General features: G+C 42.0%; 1 protein-coding gene across 4 annotated transcripts in view; it reads right to left on the bottom strand.

Annotated features, from left to right (window-relative positions):
• The window catches only part of WDFY4 (WDFY family member 4), a 613,830-nt gene that overhangs the window by 117,674 nt on the left and 473,829 nt on the right, over positions 1 to 22,327 (bottom strand). For all 4 annotated transcript variants that reach the window (XM_033941175.1, XM_033941176.1, XM_033941173.1 and 1 more), the window contains exons 49-51: positions 18,812 to 18,931; positions 15,772 to 15,898; positions 11,172 to 11,281 (exon numbers count right to left, since the gene is read on the bottom strand). In XM_033941175.1, the coding sequence (XP_033797066.1) occupies positions 11,172 to 11,281; positions 15,772 to 15,898; positions 18,812 to 18,931 (357 nt within the window). The remainder of the gene's footprint in view (positions 1 to 11,171; positions 11,282 to 15,771; positions 15,899 to 18,811; positions 18,932 to 22,327) is intronic.

Below are 22,327 nucleotides of genomic sequence, written 5' to 3' on the forward strand. Positions count from 1 at the left end.
AGATATTACCAGAAAGAAAAATGTGATTTTTTCCCTCTGCTGCCTAATGCATTTTAGTGAAAGTAATATCTTTATTGTTTGATGTGGGCTATTAAATATGTATGCCATTTCCTTTAATAAATTACATGGTACTTTAAAACTTAAGGCTGTATTATTCATAAAGAAAGCAATAACTGATTTTCCTATTTTCTATATTAATATATTTATTTGCATACATATAAACATATACAGTGTATGTATAAAAATTAAAGCTTTATCCCTGGGAATGCATGAAGCAGAGGTGAAAAAAAAAATGCCACTTATACTTTATGCTTCAGTCAAAGATTGACAAATGTTAGTAGACTTGTCCCAAGCCATCGACATAACTACTCTTTCTTTCTTTCTTTTTCTTCTTGCTCTTCCATATTTTCTAGACCTGCACCTGCAAACTTCTAACTCTGATGGTTTATGGTTTATTGACTTATTTCCCGCTTTATACAAAGCGGGTTACAATTAGTACATACATAATTAAAACAACTTCACATACAATACAAAGAAATCAGACAATCAGAACCTATCAGCGACCAGCACTTACAGCTATCAAAAAAAAACCCTAATCGCCATATTTCATCTTACAATAAAGGAACTTCTTCAATAATTTCTTAAAATTATACAAGTTTCCCTCTTCAAGTATATATTTAGGGATCTCATTCCATGCCTGTGGGCCTATACAGGAGAACATGGTTGCCCTAGACACGTTCAAGCACAATTGTTTAACAGGTGAAACAAACAAGTCAGCGCATTCTACAGAACAGAGTTTCGGGATTGGAACACATGGCAGAATACTATCGACCAGATACCTTGGCACTAGCCCATGTACACACAAGTATACCATAACCAACTGATTAAATATTACAACCTAATGTAACTGTTTCATGAGACTGGACAAGATGTAAAGTTGGCACTTAGACTGAGCAGGCACAAGGGTAACTGGTCCACCCTGATTTATCTTTACAAGAAATCATGAAATAGATTTTCTGTGGCCTATTTATTTAGGAATTAAAACCTTTTCGTATGGCAATCTTCCAACAATGAGAACCTAAAAGTAAATGCTGTAGAATTTCAAATCAGGTTTTGGTCTGACTGTGGCAGGTACGACCATAGGACATAATTCTATAACTAGATGCCTACTCTCCTTCATAGAATACATTTCTCTCTCCAAATTCATGGGGGTTAGAGGCAGAGCTTGCTCTTGAATTTAGAAATATCATGACTCTGACCTACTCCCACCTCTCTCCTGCCTTCCAGATCTCTCCACACCTTATCTGGTGGTCTAATGGTGAAGTGGAGCAATCTTCCTACGCTCCTGCCTCATGCAGAGCCATGAACAAAAATGGCTACTGTGAGTTCCTGCTGTAGTCTCGCGAGACCACAGAAACTCATTGCAGCCATTTTTGTTCATAGCTCTGCATGGGGCAGAAGCGTAGGAAGATCACTCCTGTCCCACTTCACCGCTAGACCACCAGGTAAAATGTGGAGAGGTCTGGGAAGAGAGAAGAAGGCGGAGGTGGGTCAGGGTTTAGAAACTCACGAATAACAGAAGTTGTGAGTCCTAAACCTGTGAATTTGGAGGGAGAAGTGTGCAAATATGTGCTTAAATGCCTGAGATATGCATATAACTTACAAGTTATGCACACAAATTTAAGTTCTGTCCAAATTCTGCCTATGTCTAATTCTAATCCAGTAGTTTTCAATCCAGTCCTTGGGACACATCCAGTCAGTCAGGTTTTCAGGATACCCACAATGAATATGCATGAGATAAATTTGCAAGCACTACCTCCATTATATGTAGTAGAGAATGACACGGGGAGCGATCCCCGCAGCGAACCGCTGCATGGCTGCGGTTTGGCTGCGGGTTATGGTGACCTCATTAGCAAATCGCCGCAGACGCGGGGACAAATCCTTTCACCGACCGCAAAAACGGTGAATAGATTTGTCCCCGCAGGCCAATGTCCCCCCCTCTAGGAACCGCAATTTACCTGTGTTTTCACCGTGCTCCTCATTTGTCAGATCAACCCTTCCTGCCAATAGAACCCGCCCCCCCCCCCCCGACGATCGCCCTCACTGGTAGGAGGGTGCCCAACCCCTCCTGCCGGCACCCCCAACGGCCCCCTATATCGCCAATAGGAGGGTGCCCAACCCCTCCTGCCGGTCCCTCCCCCAACAAACCCCGCCATCCCGAAACACCACCCTTAGTCTTACTTTCCAAGTTGGACCGGACGGCTCCTCACACGTATGACCAGCAGGCTTGCCTCCGTCCAAATGAGGCGGGCCCGCCCCTCCCCTCCCCTGCCTAACCCACAGGATCCTAGGGCCTGATTGGCCCAAGCACCTAAGGCCCCTCCTATAGCGGGAGTGGCTTTAGGTGCCTAGACCAATCAGGCCCTAGGATCCTGTGGGTTGGGCAGGGTAGGGGCGGGCCCGCCTCATTTGGACGGAGGCAAGCCTGCTGGCCATACGTGTGAGGAGCCGTCCGGTCCAACTTGGAAAGTAAGACTAAGGGGGTTCCGGGGTGGGAGGGTTCGTTGGGGGGGGTCCAGCAGGAGGGGTTGGGTACCCTCCTGCCGGCGATCTTAGGGGAGGCCATTGGGAGGACCGGCAGGAGGGGTTGGGTACCCTTCTGCTGCGATTGTCGGGAGGGCCGTTGGGGGGGTCTACAGAAGGGGTTGGGTGCCCTCCTGCCGTGATCGCTGGGGGGAGGGGAGACTTGCAGCTGTAGCCGCGGTCACTATGCTAATCACGGCAGGGAGATCTTTGCCGCGATTAGGTACAGCGGCCGCGTCTACTTACCATATAGGCTAACATTGTAAGCATTTAAAGTACATGTCGTGTTTGTTTTTGCATTGCTAGCCCCAGGGGTGGTGGAAGATTAGTGATTGAAAAACTGTATGAAAAATAACTATTTTAAATTTAGTGATCAAAATGTGTCAGTTTTGAGAATTTATATTAATTAATTTTTTCTCTGCGTGTTTTGTTTTTGTATAGTTATTAACTAATATTTAACTAAGTTTTAAAGTTTTAAAGTTTTAAAGAATGTTTCCTTTATACGTAAATAAAGAAAAGTGAATGGGATTGCAGTGGCGGTGACGGGGCGGTGAATGGGGTGGCAGTGGCGGTGACGGGGCGGTGAAGAGGATGGTGAGACGGGGACGGGGCGGTGACGGGGATGGTGAGACGGGGACGGGGCAGTGACGGGGATGGTGAGACGGGGACGGGGCGGTGACGGGGACCAATTTTTTCACCGTGTCATTCTCTAATATGTAGATCTATCTCATGTATATTAATTGTGGATATCCTGAAAACCTGAGCAGATGAGTGTGTTCCGAGGACTGGATCAAGAACCCCTGGTCTATTCATATCTCCTTACTTAGGCCCACTTAATCCCAATAACTAGTCCACAGCAGTTTACAAAAGAGAATGAATTGAGGGTCCCAACCTAGACTACGTTTCATTTCCTGCTTTCAAAATATTTTTACAATATTGAAGAGCGTTTATTGATATCTAATGAAAAAGCAATCAACATATATTTTGATATGCAATAGTTGGGTGGTGAGACTTATTTTGGGGGTTTCCCCCATGTGGTCTCCAGGTCTCAGCATATATTACAGACATCATATATGTTCTTTGTTTTTGATTTTCACATTAATATTGGCATGATTTAGTGTAAGGGATGGTAGAATTTTATGCTAGTCTTTTGTCATATGTTCAATTTCCCTGTACTAGTACCAGATTTTTCCCTGTGAAATTTTTTTGACTTTGTCGCCAATAAAATCCTGCCTAAGCACTATTCTATAAATGACACCTAAAGTTAGGCATAGTTTACAGAACAGTGCTTAGGCTCAGGAGCCTTGCCTAACTTTAGGTGTAACCATTTGCATCAATGGAAATGTGGTGCAAAACCTCATGCCTAAAGTTAGGCATGGATGTCCCTTATTCTATAATTATGTACACAACTTTGAGGAATACCCCTGACTCTCCCTCTTTTGCGCCCCCTCTTTGGTGCCACATATAAATTTTAGGCACAGTTCTCGCCTAAATTTATACACACAAATTTAAGTTAAAATCAATTCATGCTAAAAATTGCTTGTTAAGAAGCCAATTATCAGCACTAATTGGCTCATTATTAAATTAAGTTGCATGTGCAAATTAGGTGCACACCCAAATTTGTGTCCGCAACTCAAAGTGCCATTTATAGCATTTGTGCATATGTAAAATGTGTCTGTATTTGCAGAATAGCACTTAGGCAAAATCTGGCATTTATTCATGTATGTGCACATAGGCCCTGATTCTCCAAAAGTGCGTCCTGATTTTAGGCAGCTGTAGGCGTCCTACAGCTGTCTAATCAGCCAATCGGGATGCACGTTTTTTTTAAAAAAATGCTCCCCAGGCAGGCCGCCTATATTGAAGGCGAGGCCCGCAAGACACCTAGGCCCTGATTCTGTATAGGACGCCCAGGAGAGGCGTCCTATTCAGAATCAGCCTAAACTAAACCCCGATTCTGTAACTGGCGTCCATGTTACAGACGCTGGTTTGAGAATCGGGTTAGATTAGACACGGCCCGCTACACTTATCGCGGCAAGGGATCTCTCTGCCGCTATAAGTATAGCAGGCCGCGGCCCCCTGACCGATCGCTGGCAGGAGGATGCTCAAACCCTCCTGCCAGAAGATGCCCCCCCCCGACACTACCGACCGCCACCCCCGACATTACCGATCTCCCCCCCCCCGACAATATCGATCGCTGGCAGGAGGGTGCCCAATCCCTCCTGCCCGAAGACGCACCCTCTCCGGCGCTAACAACCCCCAAACCTCCACTCCACCAAACCTGTTCTTACGGCCAGATGGGTCTTGCATGTCCAGCCGGCAGGCACACCTCGTCGAAATGAAGCGGGCCCGCCCCTTCCCGGCCCATCCCGCCGAAGCCTAAGGCCTGATTGGCCCAGGCTCTAGAAGCCTGGACCAATCAGGCCTTAGGCATAGCGGGTCCGCCCATCCCCACTTAATCTAAGGCCTGATTGGCCAATCAGACCTTAGACTTAGTGGGGATGGGCGGAGCCGCTATGCCTAAGGCCTGATTGGTCCAGGCTTCTAGAGCCTGGGCTAATCAGGCCTTAGGCTTCGGCGGGATGGGCCGGGCCTGCCTCATTTCGGGCAGGAGGGATTGGGCACCCTCCTGCTAGTGATCGGACAGGCCGTGGCCCGCTATACTTATAGCGGCAGAGAAATCCCTTGCCGCGATAAGTATAGCGGCCACGTCTACTTACAATGTAGACCAGCATTTTGCTGGCCTACATTTTAAGCTTCTCCTCTACTAGGGAGACGCGTAGGGCCACCTAGGTTCGCCTAAGACCCGCCTAAGGCCCTTAGACGAGCTTAGGCATCTTGCAGATCTCCCTAGGCTCCCGGAGGTGCCTTCAGGCCTGCCTGGGGAGCATTTAAAAAAAAAAAAAAAAGAAAAACGTGCATCCCGATTGGCTGATTAGACAGCTGCAGGACGCCTACAGCTGCCTAAAATCGGGACGGCACTTTGGAGAATCAGGGCCATAATGTGTATTTGTTGACATGCCATTATTCTAATGGCTGATGCACATTAATAATTATAGAGTCCTTAAATAAATGACTATACAAAAACTGGATTTGATATGTTAACTATACCAAAAGAGAAAAAAATTTTTCCAGTGTAATAGTACTAATATACTCCACATTCATAAGGAGAAATGAGATACGCGATCCTCAGAGGGTCAAATTGCCCACAGATTCAAATGGGTGAAAACCCATAGAATACGATCTTCATGGGATCCAAATGTATCTTATTTGATATATTTTTTTCTTTTTTCTTTTTCTTTTATCCAATAGTGAATCATAAATAAGAATAATCTTTACTTAGCTTATATTTAGTTTTTAACAGGGAGCGCCTCCACCAACATGTCCATGTTTCACACGCTTTCCTCAGGGTCGAGGCTCCCAAATAGTACCTAAAAAACATTTGAATATCAAGCATTACTCCTAAACTATCATTAATTTATATTTGTATTTGTTTATTTAGTTGGAAACTCTTAAATATATTACATTATGTCTAATCAAGACTGTTTAAAACCGCGAACAACTTACTCATGCACACAGTAGAAATCGCTCCATCCAAGAAAATTTCATGCTGAATTGGGAGCGTCTGATGTCACTTCCGGCATTTAAACCCTAAAAAAGCTTACTCAGCAGCTATCATACCGGACTTGACCAAAAAATGACCAAAAAATAAAAGGAAACGTAGATCAATTCAAACTAAAGACATCCAATCGATTTCTTCATTCAATCCATTAGGCGATAAAGCATTTAATTCATATATCCATCTTTGCTCCTTGATATTAAGAGCTCTTTTATAATTCCCACCCTCCTTCCCTATTAATACTGAATCGATAATACGCCATTTAATATCCTGCCAAGAGTGTTGTTTTTCAAGCCAATGATTTACTATAGGTGCTGTGTCAGTTTCCGTGTGGACTCTCGATTTATGCTCATTCAAGCGCGTCTTGATAGATCGCTGTGTTCTTCCCACGTAAGTTTGGTCACACGGGCATTGAATAATATAAACAACATTAGTGGTGTTACAGTTGGTAATGTCCTTAGAGTGTATAATCTTCCCTGTAGAGGGATGAATCCAGGTGGCCCCTGAGATAGTGAGAGCACACCATTGACAATTCCCACAACCTCCATGATATCCCCGTTGGGGAGTAGAACTCCGGAGTATTTCTTCAATGTTGCGTGTCTTCGAAAGGCAAACATTGGTCTATTTGGTATACCCTCCAATAGACAAACCACATGCCAATGCTTAAGTAAAATATTTTTTATTTGTATGGAAAAAGTGGTATATTTCTGAACATATACTAAATCACTAGCATGTTGTTGTTTTGTAGAAGCTAACAATAACTCTCGGTTAGCAAATTTGGCTCTGGTGTAAGCCCGTTTAATAATATGAGAGGGATAACCCCTATGTGCGAAACGTTGCCACAGTTGTTTAGCTTGACATTTGTAATCTTCTAAAGAAGAACACAATCGGCGGATTCTCAAGAATTGGCTCATAGGGAGATTAGATCGTAATGACAAGGGGTGAAAACTCTGATAATTCAAAAAACTCGCCCTGTCCGTATGTTTACGAAAAAGGGAGGTATGGAAGGTATCTTGTATTTTCCTTATATAAATATCCAAAAATTGAATTTCATCTTGATGTATATTGGCCATAAATTTAATACAGGGATCAATAGTATTGATCCAATCAATGAATGATAACAGGTCTTCCCTAGGGCCGGACCATATGAAGATGACATCATCGAGATATCTTTTCCACAATTTAATGCATTGAAATGAAGGATGTTTATATATATGATGTTCTTCCATGTTAGCTACATATATAGTGGCTACCGAGGGAGCCAAAGACGCCCCCATTGCTACACCATGTATCTGTAGAAAATATTCCTGTTCAAACATGAAATAATTCCTTTTGAGCACTAAAGTTGTGAGAGTTAACAAAAAACTTGAAGTAAGACGAGGGATCCATGTTCGAGTGTTAAATATCTCCTCCAATATGTCCAATAGTTTGTCCACTGGAATCATGGTATATAATGACGTGATGTCCATAGTTATTAACCAGTCCTGCTCAGTGATGTCAACAATGTCATTCAGGATATGAATCATATGGGTAGAATCCCTAATGAACGATTTAACCTCTTTGGCTATTTGCTGTAAAAATATATCCACAAATTTGGATAACGGTTCCAGGATGGATGCTTGCATTGTAACTATTGGTCGGCCCGGAGGGTTTTTCTCATTTTTATGTATTTTTGGAAGAAATTTAATTCGTGGTAAACGAGGATATGGTTCGACCAGATAAGTAGCTTCCTTGGTGGTTAAGATGTTTTCCTTTAATGCTTTATCAACAATATTTTGGATTTCCAGCTTGAGAGATTCAGTAGGATCCGAGGGAAGGCGTAAATAAGTGTCAAGCTTATTGAGTTGAGAATTCACTTCCTGGATTGGATCGATTGGATGTCTTTAGTTTGAATTGATCTACGTTTCCTTTTATTTTTTGGTCATTTTTTGGTCACGTCCGGTATGATAGCTGCTGAGTAAGCTTTTTTAGGGTTTAAATGCCGGAAGTGACATCAAACGCTCCCAATTCAGCATGAAATTTTCTTGGATGGAGCGATTTCTACTGTGTGCATGAGTAAGTTGTTCGCGGTTTTAAACAGTCTTGATTAGACATAATATATATTTAAGAGTTTCCAACTAAATAAACAAATACAAATATAAATTAATGATAGTTTAGGAGTAATGCTTGATATTCAAATGTTTTTTAGGTACTATTTGGGAGCCTCGACCCTGATGAAAGCGTGTGAAACATGGACATGTTGGTGGAGGCGCTCCCTGTTAAAAACTAAATATAAGCTAAGTAAAGATTATTCTTATTTATGATTCACTATTGGATAAAAGAAAAAGAAAAGAAAAAAAATATATCAAATAAGATACATTTGGATCCCATGAAGATCGGATTCTATGGGTTTTCACCCATTTGAATCTGTGGGCAATTTGACCCTCTGAGAATCGCGTATCTCATTTCTCCTTATGAATGTGGAGTATATTAGTACTATTACACTGGAAAAAAATTTTTCTCTTTTGATGCACATTAATGGCATATAAATGTTAAGTGCACACTTTGTATATGAGAAATTACTCCAACAGATCCTCATACTAAGTAAAACTAATAAGCTAAAAAGTATGTTGCTCCAATTAAAACCTTTGTTGTCTAAAGATAATTTGACAAAACTGATACATGACTTCATAACAAGTGTCTTAGACTACTGCAACAGTTTGTTTCTTGGATCTAGCAAAAGTAATTTACATTTGCAGTTAGTTCAGAACACTGCTGCTAGATAACTGAACATATTCCAGTTCTGTACAATCTGCATTGGTTACCCATTGTTAAATGTATGGAATTGAAATTGCTCTGTTTGAAGTTTAAAGCTTGGAATCTGGGTCAATCAGGATACAGTATTTGCAGAATAATCTGTTTAAATATTCATCATCAAGGCTTTTGTGCTCTTCACAAAAAAGATCAATTTCATTTGCAAGATTTGAAAGAAATCAAACTTTCTTCAACAAGGGATAAGGCTTTTTCATATGATGGCCCTGCCTTTTGGAATCAGTTGTTTGATAACTTTCATAGTGATCTCTCTTATCCAGTTTTTTGGAAGATGATTAAGTCTATGAAAGTCTGACAATTAAGTTTGCAAACTCATCCTAGAAAAATTGCTATATACCTCATTGCTGAATATCACTATCGTCACCTTTGAAGTACTCCCCTTGGGAAGCTATGCACCAATGCCAGCATCTAGTCCACTCTTCAAAGCAATTTTGGATCACTTTTTTGGGAATGCACATCAAGCTGTCCTCATATTACCCTTGATATCCTGAATGTCATCAAAATGTCTTTCTTTCAATATTTCCTTTAACTTTGGGTAAAGAAAAAAGTCATTGGGGGGCCAGATCAGGTGAGTAGGGAGGGTGTCCAAATACAGTTATTTGTTTTCTGACTAAAATCACCTTCACAGACAGTGCTGTGTGAGCATGATGCAAGAGCCATGAGTTGTTGACGAAAAGTTCATGTCGTTTTCGTCTAATTTTTTCATAATGAACAATCTCTCTAATATCAAAAAAGGTTAACAACATCGTTTTGACTCTTGATTTGGACTGGCAGAACTTTCTTGGTTGTGAAGAATTAGCCAATTTCCATTGTGCACTTTGATGCTTTGTTTCAGGGTCATATTGGTACACCCACGTTTCATCAGCAGTGATAACATGGACCCAAACATCGTCTTGCCTCTCCAAAAGGTCTTGGCAAACTTTAACTCTCCTTTGCTTTTGTTCATCGGTGAGTTCCTTTGGGACCATTTTTGCACACACCTTTCTCATGCCAAGATTTTCAGTTAAGATTTTCCTGTTTCTCTATTGATGTTACTTGATCTGCTATGCTACTCACAGTTAGCCGATTATTGTGACACACAATTTGACAAATTTTTGCAATGTTTTCATCAGTTCTGCTCGTTTCAATAAACAATTGAAAGCTAACTGTCATTAATTAAAATTTACACAGGCATCTTTAGTCACCAGGATCCATAAGTATATTTTATGCACGAATCTGAAAAGGTTGAGTGGCCATGGAAGAGGGATGGGCAAATCAGAGGTGTCCTGGAATTTGCACACAGAGTTGCAGAATAAGGGAGATCCATGCGTAATTTGGGTGCGAGAATTTACACCAGGTTCCACAGCTAGCTAGGATAGGACATGTCACCTCACCTCAGGGTAGGGAGGGATTGCTCCTTCTCCGGCTCACCAACTGACTACCAGGCCTGTAAGGTAGGCCCAAGCTGGTTGGAACTCAAATATAAATTGAAACCCTCATTTTTGGGCCCAAAAATTTTGGTTTATATTCAACTATATATGGTAATTCTCTAAAAGTCATCTGAAGTTAGGCACCAGGATAATACGTGCTAAGCTTGCACAATTGCTGTTATAAAATACTAGTATAAATCTGCATTCATATGTTTAACTTTAAGTGTTAGCACTTATGCTAGCTCAATGGCTAGTGTAAATGCTCCCACCCAAATATAAGCAGTTAGGTGCGTAATAGCTAATGTTCTATAACCCATGTGTATAAGTACTAGGCATGCCCCTGACCTGCCATGCCCCTCCAACATCCACAGCCCATTTGTAGCTGCAAGTGATGGATTTTGTTCACATAAATAACAGAATCGTGACTAAGGGCAGTGGTGATTATAACTAATTAGTGTCAATTGGTGACAATTAGCACCAATTATAGCCAGTTGGTTGTCCATGCTAATTATAAGCAAATGATTACAGTTATGCACACAACTGACAGTTTTCTTTAAACTGCACGTGCAACATTGCATGCAAAGCGTAAAATTGGGTGTGCAAGCTTATAGAATTAAGGAGATATTGCATAAATGCTGTATTATATTTAGTTTTCTCAGAGCTTCCTTTCCAAAATATAGCATTTGGATGAAATCAAATTAGAAACCTATTTTGAATGAAAATCCATTTGCAATTCAATTGTTACAAATTACCTGTAGAAAGCACAAGATCTGTGTAAATGGTTCCAACCGGACCAAATAGGAAGCCACTATTATTTCAGAAGAATAATGGGTGCAATAGTGACACTGGGCTGAAAGGTCTCCTGTAAAGTGGATTAAACAAATTTAAAACACACTTAATTCTTTTAAATACTGCAAAATCTTAAAAGTTGATGTTCAAAGAATTTCTGTTCTTAAGTTAGCTTCCTGACTTAGCCTCTTTGAAAATTGATGAGAGCTGACTATTTAACTTTATGCTCAAAATGTTACTAAGAGGGAGTTTTATAGCTGGATATCTCCAATTAGGATTCCCATGGATGCCCAGATCACATTATAGAATACTAGCGTAACCTGGTATGTGCCCACAGTTAAACAAGCCATAGAGATGCCATAAGTACAGATGCATAAATGCAACATCCTTGTGAATAATTTATAGCATAGGTTCTCAACATGTAGTATATGTACCCCCAAAAAGTACATGAGATCTCAGCAAGGAGTCCTTGGCAGGGGGTGCACAGCGCCCAGTAGATAATCTTCCTTGTACCATTCCCATGCCATCTCCAACTGCTGTTTTCCCAGCCCAGCAGTGGCAAACCAATATCAAGCAGTTGCAGGTCTGCAGTCTTCATGCCCAGCAGCTGAGTGAAACAGAAGATGCAGAAGTAGACATAGGCGGGGAGAGAAAAGACATTGGATGGAAGGGAGGGAGTGACAGAAAGAGAGGAGATGCTGGATGGAAGGATAAGGAGAAAAAGATGCTGAATGAGAAGGGGGAAGAGGACCAAGTTAGTGAAAGATTGGGGAATAAAAGAAAGTGGAATAGGAGACCCGGGATGAATGATGGAAAAAATCCCTTGAAGGGCTCCTCAACTTTAGGAAAGCAATGAAAACATACCTCTTCACCTAACTTCTCTGATAGATTACAAAGAAATGTATATCGATACAACATCCTTGATATGTGTCACATTAGGATAAAAACTTGTATTGAAAAACCTTGCACTGTAACTATGGCAAATTGCAACCTGTAAATTGCATATTATGTATGTTACCCTATAACCGTGCTGAGCTCTTTGAGGACAGAATAGAAAATGAAATGAATAAATAAATTTTAAAAAATTGTAGTAGACGCACTACAAAAAGGGAAACTGAAAACTGGAAAGTATGAATGAATTAAATCTGAACAGAGAAGACGAAAAATGAATTGAAGTAAGACAAGAATTAAAAGAAGGCAAAGGGAAGATGACAAAGGACAGGAATGGAGTGGAGTGGATGGTCATGGAGTAGGTTACAAGGCCAAATTACTCCTTGTAAATGGATACTGTACAAATAGCTCAAAAGCCTGATCACCTTGTCAAAAACTGGGTTTAGGTGGGTTGAGTGGTAAGCCCAGAGGTAGGACCACCTGAAGCCAGAAATGCGCCCTATGTAACATGCTCCTTAGAGCTCCTATCCTGCCTACTGTGTTTCAGCCAAGCAGGGAAGACAATGGACAGTACATAATTTTATAGCTCCCGTCTCTCTTGCGCACTGTGCGACTGCACTGCCCGCACATACAGCCCTGCCCAGAGGTATCTTCTAGATCTCTCTGAGGAGTTTCTAGAGAGGATGTTGTATGGGTTCTCAACAGAGTTCTCTCTGGGGAAAAGTTTTCAGCTGTCTTGGGTCTTCAGACAGGGAAGGAGAGTATGGGAGAGATTTCACTGAACTAACCAACGTTAAAAATGAAAATCAGAGTGGTGACATGAATTGACATTGAAATTTGGTAGTGGTGTTGCTGCAGTGTAACTTATCACGAACAAAAGCCACTGTCCACCAAGAGCTCAGTGACCTGTGGTTAACATATGAACATAAGAATATAAGAATTTGCCGCTGCTGGGTCAGACCAGTGGTCCATCGTTCCCAGCAGTCCGCTCCCGCAGTGGCCCCCAGGTCAAAGACCAGTGCCCTGAGACCAGCCCTACCTGCATACATTCCTGTTCAACAGGAACCCGTCCAACTTTGTCTTAAATCCCTGGAGGGTGTTTTCCCCTATAACAGCCTCTGGAAGAGCATTCCAGTTTTCCACCACTCTCTGGGTGAAGAAGTACTTCCTTACATCTGTACGGAATCTATCCCCTTTTAACTTTAGAGAGTGCACTCTCATTCTCCCTACCTTGGAGAGGATGAACAACCTATCTTTATCTACTAAGTCTATTTCCTTCAGTATCTTGAATGTTTCTATCATGTCCCCTCTCAGTCTCCTCTTTTCAAGGGAAAAGAGGCCCAGTTTCTCTAATCTCTCACTGTACGGCAACTCCTCCAGCCCCTTTACCATTTTAGTCACTCTTCTCTGGACCCTTTTGAGTAGTACCATGTCCTTCTTCAAGTACGGCGACCACTGCTGGATGCAGTACTCCAGGTGACGCAGTACACCATGGCAGCAGTACACCATGGCCTGATACAGCGGCACGATAACTTTCTCTGATCTGTTCATGATCCCCTTCTTAATCATTCCCAGCATTCTATTCACCCTTTTCTCCGCCACCACGCATTGCGTGGACGGCTTCATCGATTTGTCGAACAGTACTCCCAAGTCTCTTTCCTGGGGGTCTCTCCACCTCCCAACCCAGGACATCCTGTATTCGTGTATAAGATTTTTGTTACCGACATGCATCACCTTACACTTATCCATGTTGAACCTCATCTGCCATGTTGCGGCCCATTTCTTGAGCATGTTTATGTCACGTTGCATATGTTCGCAATCCTCCTGCATCTTCACTACTCTGAATAACTTCGTATTGTCTGCAAATTTAATCACCTCACTCGTCGTACCAATTTCCAAATCATTTATAAATATGTTGAAGAGCATGGGTCCAAGCACCAAACCCTGCAGCACTCCACTGGTGACGCTTTTCCAGTCTGAGTATTGTCCATTTACTCCCACTCTATGTTTCTTATCCGCCAGCCAATTTTTAATCCACGTGAGTATTTCACCCTCAATTCATGCGGAACCTTGTCAAAAGCCTTCTGAAAATCCAGATATACAATTGTCTATCCATCTGTTTACTCCCTCAAAGAAGTGCAGCAAATTCGTCAAGCAAGATTTTCCTCTGCTGAAGCCATGCTAGCTGGTCCTCATCAGATCGTGTCCCTCAAGGTACTCAATGATGCGGTCCTTTATCAGCGCCTCTACCATCTTTCCGGATACCGAGGTCAGACTCACTGGTCTGTAGTGTCCCAGATCACCCCTCAAACCTTTCTTGAAGATTGGTGTAACATTCACCACCTTCCAGTCTTCTGGAATCCTTTCCGATTTGATCGACAGATTGGCAATCAGTTGAAGCAGTTCAGCTATAGTCCCTTTCAGTTCCTTGATTACCCTCGGATGGATGCAATCCGGTCCCAGGGATTTATCATTTTTAAGCCTATCAATCTGCTGGCATAGCTCTTCTAGGCTGACCGTCAACCCTGTCAGCTTCCCGTCTTCGTTTCCCGCGTATAACCTGTCAGCTTCCGGTATGTTACGTATATCGTCTTCGGTAAACATAGATGGAAAAAATGTGTTCAGTTTGTCGGTGATGGCTTTATCCTCCTTTAGCATTCCCTTCATTCCTCGGTCATCCAACAGCCCCACAGCTTCCTTCGCGGGTCGTTTCCCCTTAATATATCGAAAGAACGGCTTGAAGTTTTTTGCCTCCTTGGCTATTTTTTCCTCATAGTCTCTCCTGGCCCCTCTTACTGCCTTATGGCACCTGCTTTGATGCTGTTTGTGCTTTTTCCAGTTTTCATCCGTTTTTGACCTTTTCCATTCATTAAACGAAGACTTCTTGTCCCTGAACGCTTCCTTCACTGCTACAGTGAGCCACGCCAGTTCCTTGTTCTTTTTCCTCTTGGATCCCTTGTTGATATGCAGAATATATATATTTTGCACCTTGGTGACTGTGTCCTTAAAAAGGGACCATACTTGCTCTAGTGTCTTTACAGTGCTTATCCTCTTCTTGATCTTCTTCCCCCCCCATGAGTCTCATTGCAAAACACTGGGTAACCTTAAGCTGTTAGTACTCTGTCTAAAGTTAAAGCATCCATGCATTTTTTTTTTTTTTAGTCTTGGCAGATGTTTCATCTCTCAGTTCAAGTCTACTCTCTTTATGTTATATTTTATTTCATAAACTTCAATACTGCTTTGCTTTTGAAAAATAATGTGCAGCCTTCCGTGTATATGCTCTGTTACTGAAACTTTACTGGGCTTGTGATTTTTCTGCTCTCCCTCAGCGGAAGGGGAGGGGGGAGGGAGCAGGGCATGTTAGATTACTGAAGCTGCACTGCAGTTCAATTATAATCGTGCATAGCAGTCCAACTACTGAGCCTTTAAAAATGTTAAACATCAACACATCTTTAAGAATAAAAGCAATTGGAGCAAAAAGAGACCGGGGGAAGAGATCTTAGTAAGTTAGATGGAACAACCAAAAATGAAAGATTTAAAAGAAAATTCTACCCTGTTCCCCACCCCCACCCCAATTACCATATAATGCAGAATTTGTGTTACTGGAAGTTTAATGTTTCTTGTCCTTACGAAAAAGGATATAGAGAGCAAACCATATGACAATTCACTCACCATCACTTTTTTGAACCTCTTTGACTTCTTTATACCTCCGTATAAATTTCTTTTTTCTTTCAGGGGTCTGAGCTCCCATTGGTTTGGAGAGGTCTCGGAATGTCTGAGGATTGTTGAGGTTCAGTGTCTATAACAAAGAAGTGCATTCCTGTTACATGTTGAGCACCATGAAGCTGCTATTTGAAAAAAACAAAACAATCTGGTTAATATTAAGCCCATGGCCACATTAGGAGGATTATTATTGTGTACAGATGACATTATTTCATTACTTGCAGTCTCTGTTACTTAAGGGCTAGATTTACTAACCTTCTGATTCATGGCGAATGGAGGCAGGCCGACCAATTCACCAACCATCTTCATGCAAATGGGGGTGAACGGAGGCACGCCCCCATCTGACGACACGGATGATTGGTAGCGATTCCGATGCATGCGCAGCCCATCTACTTTGCCTGTAGGTCTGTGCATGCGTTTGCAGTCTGTGCTTTTTTATTTACTTTTTTACTCATGAGCCCATGGTTTTAACCCACGGGTTTAAAGCGGGTTAAAACCACGGGCTCACGCTGTAGGGAAGGGAGGCAGAGCAGGAGAGTATAGGGGTGGCAAAAGGCAGGAGAATTGGGGCTGAATTGGGGCTGAGCAGGGTGGCAAAAGGCAGGAGAATCAGGGCTGAGAGCAGGGTTTTTGCACAAGTGACTGTCCTCAGCAGTCGCTTGTTTTTGGATCGGCCAGCCCAGTCGGTGCGCCTGCTTTTTGTTAGTGAATTGCGGCCCTTCCTACTTTGCATGCCGTTCCCCCTCATTTGCATGCATGGATTGGAATCGGATTGGCACAGAGGTTAGTGAATCAGGACGAAGGAGAATCGGGTCGCAAACCGATCGGTTTGCTTGGTTAATCTAGCCCTAAGCGAACTGTATGATATGGTTCACTTATGTTTGCCGAGCAAATACAGAAGAAGAAATCCTCTGCATAAATCGAACACACTAAAACACAGCGCAGGTGACGGAACCAATGGAATGGATGAGAACTCTTTATTCAATACAACAGTTAGACTAACTGTTGTATTGAATAAAGAGTACTCATCCATTCCATTGGTTCCGTCTCTTGCGCTGTGCTTTAGTGTGTCATTTATGTTTGCAACAACTAGAAATATAGTTGCCCAAGATGAAACTAAAATTAAACAGGAAAAGACTAATATTCAGCGGCACTCAACTGGTCCATACCACTTAATATCTTTTCTGACTGGCCCAAGAAAAAGTAGGCAGGTCAGGTGTGTCACCAGGGGTGGCAAAGAGGAGCCTTGGATTATGGAGGTATAGGCAATATTCAGTGTTAGCACCCCCATATTTAAGAAGGTTAATTTAGATCATTTTAAAAGCTGGAACATCTGGTAGGTTCTGAGATGGGGGCCTACCTAGACCTCGGGGAAGGGGGCTTAGGAGAAGGAAGGGGCTTTAAGTATCTCAGGCTAGGAGAGGGGGTAGGAGGAGGCTCTTTGGGAAGCTAGGTTTGGGGCAAAACTAGTTATGCTAGTCTCAGCTAATATTCAGCCGGGACTTGAAAAGGCTCTAGTGGCCATCCCCCATGACATTTAGCCCTTAAAATTCAGCTAAATATCGGGGGATAAATTTTTATGGTTAGGATCCGAGTGTCTCTGCCATTTCTAAAACTAGACAATGAGACCTTTAAACTAGAATCCATGAGAAAATTCTGGGAATTATATTGGATTCAGAATTAACAATAGAACCTCAATTAACTCATCATTCTTTGTATTTGATCAGTTTAAGGTTCTAATACAGGCTATAATTATATCACAACTCAATTACTGTAACATCATATAAGTAGGATGCTCTAAAAGGCTCTTGATTAGGCCACAAACCATTGAGAATACTGCTGCACGTCTGATTTATAGAAGGAACAGATTTGAGAGTAACTCCCCTTTTGATGGTTATATTGGTTACCAATTCATTTGCAGTCATTATTCAAACTTTGTACATTTGTGTTACATAGTAACATAGTAAATGACAGCAGATAAAGACCTGAATGGTCCATCCAGTCTGACCAACCATACATGCTCCATATTAATAATTTGATTTACATGGTCCTTTTTCTTAGATATTTCTGGGCCAGAAACCCAGAGCCTTGCTCGATTAGTGTGCTTAGTTCTATCTACTGGAGCCTCTATCAAAGCTCACTCCAGCCCATCTTAACCATCCCAGCCATCGAAGCCCTCTCCAGCCCATCCTCAACTTAATGTCCATGTACAGGACCCAGATCGTGCAAGTCTGCTCAGTACTGGCCTTAGTTCCTTCAATATATACCCATTATTTTCTGATTAGAGATCCTCTGTGTTGTTTATGGCCTAGTGTCCAATTACATGATATTGTTATTTCATTTTCCTATGAGGGATAGCGATATGCATCATGCGCTCATATTGACCCTTCAATGTTCATCTCTAGAGTGAGTATCAGAAAGGCCCCACTCTCAAACTTTTTTCTTATCAATCGACATGGACCTCAGAGTAGAAGATAATCATTTGATATTTAGGAATAAATTGAAAACATTTTAATTTTCCAAGTTGTATTTCATTGATGAGTTATGACATTTTTGATGATATGGCTGCATTATGTGATTTTCCAAGTAGTGTACAGTGCTAGCTTCTGTTATCTAGGCACCCAACTTTAAGCATCTTTTATAGAATCAGGGCCTAAGTGCTCCTGTGTTAAGTCCACATTATTCAGTTAATGTGCACTAATCAGAATGTGCTAGATAGATAATGCTTCCATGCTCATTCCCTGCCCATGTCATGCTCACTCCTGAAAAAAATGACAAAAAATCCCAATAAATAGCAAGCAATTAGCGCATGCTAACAGGCAAACCACCACAAAACACTTTAACATGCGGTAACATATTTTGTGGTAAGCCTTTTTTGGCATGTTGATGCCGCATTAGGGCTTAACACCCTTCAGTAAAAAGGGTCCCTTAATGAGCTATTGGATGTACCAGAGCCTCTATTATTTTATATATCTTCTATTATACTTACTTCCGATTCATAATCGGCTAGAATCCAAGGAAATACAGGGTACTGCATGTAGTCCTTATATGTGCGTCCAGCTAGCGTGTTCAGATACATGAGATACTCAAAATTACTGATTTCTCTTTTCTGACACAGAAAGGAAAGATTAACAGTTACTTGAAATGAAAAGTCTCATACTGTAAAAAGCGGAAAATTAATTTTTTTTTATTTACTGTCAGCTAAATAGAAACAATCACAGAAAGCAGGTACATAAATTGTGTTGACATGCTATAATAGTGTCACCTTGTCCAAGCCTCCATTAAATATTTAATACAGGTTAGTAAATATGAAGCTAAAAACCCAATTTTTCTTAGGGCGTATAGTCTTTACTATTTGTCCTCAAAGGCCAACAAACAAGTCAGGTTTTCAGGATGTCCCTAATGAATATGCATGGAGGAGATGTGCATGCCTACTATCTCCATTGGGCTCAACATTCATAATGATTTAATCGAGCAGGAAAGGCTTCTGCCTGTTTAAATCAACTTTGCAAGCTCTGCTGCTGATATTCAGCGGCCCTTAACCATGCATATTCATCAGGGGTATCCTGAAAACCTGATGCATTGATAGCCCTTGAGGACAGATATTGAAGACTTAGGCTTTAAGCAAAATTGGGCTTTGAGGATCCTATCTACTAACCTGTATTGGAGGGTTACCCTGCATTAAGGCCTATCTGAGCCTTGGTTTCCTGCTATTGTGGCTAAGGGGAAAGAAGAAGGCAAAGAGATTGCTAGTCTGATCCACAACAGATTAATACATGCATCAAGCAGACCATTCTACACACTATCAGTGGGCAGTGAGCCTATTCTTTCAGAATACTCACGTGTAATACAATACTAGTTTCAATACAACACTAGCATCATTTAGCATTGACACACCCATATTTACTGTAGGTGTGAACACTTACAACTAGTCTATGGATGGTGTAAATGCAAGTACCTAAATGCAACGTTTTAGGGGAGAATTGACGAAGGGGCCCTAACCAATTTAGCCTGTGCTAACAATTAGCGCGTGCTAAATGCTAAGATACCAATAGGAATATAACGGGCATCTTAGCATTGGGCACGCGCTAAATTGGTTAGCGTTCCTTGACAAATTCCCCCCTTAGGTGCATAAATTGCAGTATATAATAAACTAAGTGTATAAATGTCAGCACTATTATGTCCCTCCCTTGTGAACACCTCCATGCATTTGCACTGTTATATGTATATGTACATATAAATTATAGAACAGCGCTTAACATACTACTGCCATTTAGACGTATGAGTATACACTTATGTAAGTGGATATCAATATTCTATAAATTTAAGTATACACATGGCATCAGCATTTAGGCAACCCGTTAAAGGAGGTAAATGCATAATATATATTGTGACAGGGAAAAGGAGCAATATCCAAAGGTGAGCAGGTTGTCACCAATCCTGTCACAGTAAAGAAAGCCAGCAGTAGTGACCCTAGCACAAAGCACAAGGCTTCGGGGGTGGGGGTGGGGAGGTATAAATAGTCCTGCAGTGATATAGTAAGGGGGGCAAGGGGGGAAGGTCTATCCCGGGTGCCATGCTAGTGGGGGCACCGGCACCCCTGCTCCTGTCCACCCCTTCCACTTCTTCCCATTACTCCTCGCCACGTGCGCACGTGGTCCCTTCCCCTATAGTTGTTCACCGCCATGAGCAACAACTTCAATGTGTTTCTCGCAACCGCATCAGCTCTCCCGCTGATGTCACGTTGGGTGCCGCACCTAGGCAGTGACATCAGAGGGAGAGCCGCCAGGGTCACAAGGAGCACATTGAAGTTGTTACTTGCGACGGTGAACAACTAGAGATAAGGGGGAAGAGAAGGGAATGCCTCTTGCCCTCGCTACATCACTGCTGCATTGAACTATATAATATAACATAGCCAATGAGAGCAGCGTGGCAGTAGCCATGACAACTGATGGTCTCAGGTTTAGGAGCCTGATGAGCTGCTGCAATTGACTGGACAAGTGAAGGAGAAGAGGACCCTAGAGCAGGGCTGCCCAAGTCCGGTCCTCGAGATCTACTGGCAGGCCAGGTTTTCAGGATATCCACAATGAATACACGTGAGAGAGAGATTTGCATACCAAGAAGGCAGTGCAGGCAAATCTCTCTCATGCATATTCATTGTGGATATCCTAAAAACCTGGCCTGCCAGTAGATCTCAAGGACAGGACTTGGGCAGCCCTGCCTTAGAGAGTCTGGGACCTGTATTGTGCTTTGTCAAGCAGCTGACAAGCTATTAATGGAAAGCCATTTTTTGATGTGCTGAAGCTCGGAAAGAAATAGGAGGCAGGGCCCAAGTGTTGCTTTTTTGTGTGACTTGCCTGATCTAATAAAAAGGGAGAACTGGGGAACACATAGTCTTGAGAGAGGGAGAAAGGTGGGTTTGGAGCACAGAAACTCTATTTGCTTACCAAAGACAGTAAGAGGAGTGGATTAAAGGGTTTAGCCTATGGCCAGAAACAGAAGCAGATTGACCATTGGGCCAATATGGCAGTGCCTGAGGGCCCGCAGCAGTAGGGGTCCCACTCTCCCCTTGCATCCATTTAGTTTAGTCATTTTTGACTAGATTAGAGGCCCATGATCCTTATTGCCTGGGAGCCCAGACCAGTATCATTCCCTCCACAAGGGGGAAAGAGGTCAGACTGTGCACTGGGAGAGAGAGATGCTGGACTCCGAATGGGGTAAGGAAGGGAGAGATTCTTAACCATACATTAGGGGAGGGGGGAGGTGAAATGCTGGACCACAGATGGGAGAGGACAGAGATCCTATATAACACCAACAGGAGAGGAGAAGGAGAGATGTTGGACCTAGGGGTATATGGAGGAAAGACAAGTGATGAACATGGACTTGGAGAGGGAAAGGAGGGAAGACAGAGGGAGAGATGTTGGACTGGGGTTGGAAAAAATAAAACGACCAAACAACAAAAGTGTTTTATTTTTTAATTTATTTACTAGAATATGTTAGCTTGGGAAATGTACATTGCAGATGTCTTTGTATTATGTACACTAGAAGAGGAAATGTTTTTCATTTTTTTTTTCCTCCAATATTGTAGTACATGCTGACTTTGACTTCTTGGGGCTCCCAATTCAATCTTTGTCTAATTTGTGATCCCCAGTTCTGTGTTTGGTGTGATTCTGCGTTTTGCATATGACAAAGGTTCAACATTTCTTTGTAGAGATCTGTAGCAATCCCTTTTGTTCTGTTATACTTAAGGTCAGTGTTTTAGGGCCCGGTGTAATTTGTACTACTGCCTATTCATATGTAGGGCTCTTGTTATTTGAACCATAGAATTAGTCCTACTTTTGTATGATATGTTTGCTACAAGCATGTTGAGTTATATTTTTTTCAGGTTTGTATTATTTGATAATGTGCCTGTTAGTAGAGACATTTACTTTGCTATTGTTCAGATGACATGAATATCAGAATATTTTGTTCTAGAATGACTTCTATGCAGAAACATCTTAATTCT

Source organism: Geotrypetes seraphini, chromosome 4 (assembly GCF_902459505.1).
Source record: "Geotrypetes seraphini chromosome 4, aGeoSer1.1, whole genome shotgun sequence".
Classification (NCBI taxonomy): Eukaryota; Metazoa; Chordata; class Amphibia; order Gymnophiona; family Dermophiidae; genus Geotrypetes; species Geotrypetes seraphini.